This window comes from Loa loa (assembly GCF_000183805.2).
Source record: "Loa loa unplaced genomic scaffold supercont3.422, whole genome shotgun sequence".
Lineage (NCBI taxonomy): Eukaryota > Metazoa > Nematoda > Chromadorea > Rhabditida > Onchocercidae > Loa > Loa loa.
In genome coordinates, this window is record NW_018108602.1 from 21,211 (window position 1) to 22,264 (window position 1,054).

The following is a 1,054-nucleotide window of genomic DNA, read 5'->3' on the forward strand; positions in this document are numbered from 1 at the left end:
TTACATATTCATAACCCTGTACGGGCCTTGCATCTTGAGGTACTGAAAATGAAAGGTCAAAGTTCATATGAATAAATAAAATATACATACATGCATAATTTTAAAATGATAATTTATGATTTCAATTTTGAATACGATTTAAACATTTCGTAATAATTACCTGGATAACAAGGGAAGGGCCACCCGCGGTAATTTCGGGAGGTATCTGTGATAACGGACAGTTTTCAATTGACATAATTTCAAGTGATGCACACAGTGCCAATTCAAATGGTAAATTGTGAAGCGATGGATTATCATTGATATAAAGACTTCTCAATGAGTCCAAATTGCCTTAAAATAAAGAATTGAAAAAAATAAATGCAACAATGAAATTTCTCAAAAATCTTGAAAATTTTAATTTTAATTGGTATAAAACATTTAAAATAAAATCGATTTTGATGAAGATTTGAATAATTTTCAAATACTTCGAAACTCAATTAATAGATATGAAAAAAAAAGAAAAAAGAGAGCACTGAATCAATATGAAAGAAAATTTGAAATGATGCAAAAAAATTCCTAATCAATGCAAATTGTAAAGTAGTTCAATTTTTCTTTTTTTTGTTAAATATGACTAACCGATCTCTTCGGGTAGTGATGTTAAGCAATTTTCGCCCGCTCGTAAATCGGTCAAATTGGTTAAATTGCTGAAGTCATTAAAATGATGGTAATTGAAAAAAAAAAAAAAAGAAAAAGGAGACGAAAAGTACAAAGGTGAACTCTATTTGAAATTTAGATTCAAAAATCAGAACTAACCCAATGGTTCGCGGTAAACCAACTAATTTATTTGATTGTATCCAAAGCTTTGTTAAACTTGTCACAAAACCTGCAATAATACAATCATCATTATTTTTCATACTAATGAAAGGTTAAAAAAAAAAAAAAAAAAGAAAAAAGAAAAATGAGAAGTTTTAACTTGAACTAACCAATTTCATTAGGTATTGCATCTAATTCATTTTCTTCCAAATCCAATTCACGAAGCTTTTTAAACTACCAATTTGTGATGGAAGCTTTTTGA

The 1,054-nt window shown here is 28.0% G+C and overlaps 1 protein-coding gene across 1 annotated transcript in view; it reads right to left on the reverse strand.

Annotated features, from left to right (window-relative positions):
* The window catches only part of LOAG_18649 (leucine-rich repeat protein SHOC-2), a gene marked incomplete at both ends in the record, with an annotated part of 5,418 nt that continues 4,364 nt past the window's right edge, over nucleotides 1–1,054 (reverse strand). Inside the window, 4 exons of the mRNA XM_020451313.1 lie at nucleotides 1–42; nucleotides 161–330; nucleotides 616–683; nucleotides 793–862. Of these exons, the coding sequence (XP_020304912.1) occupies nucleotides 1–42; nucleotides 161–330; nucleotides 616–683; nucleotides 793–862 (350 nt within the window). The remainder of the gene's footprint in view (nucleotides 43–160; nucleotides 331–615; nucleotides 684–792; nucleotides 863–1,054) is intronic.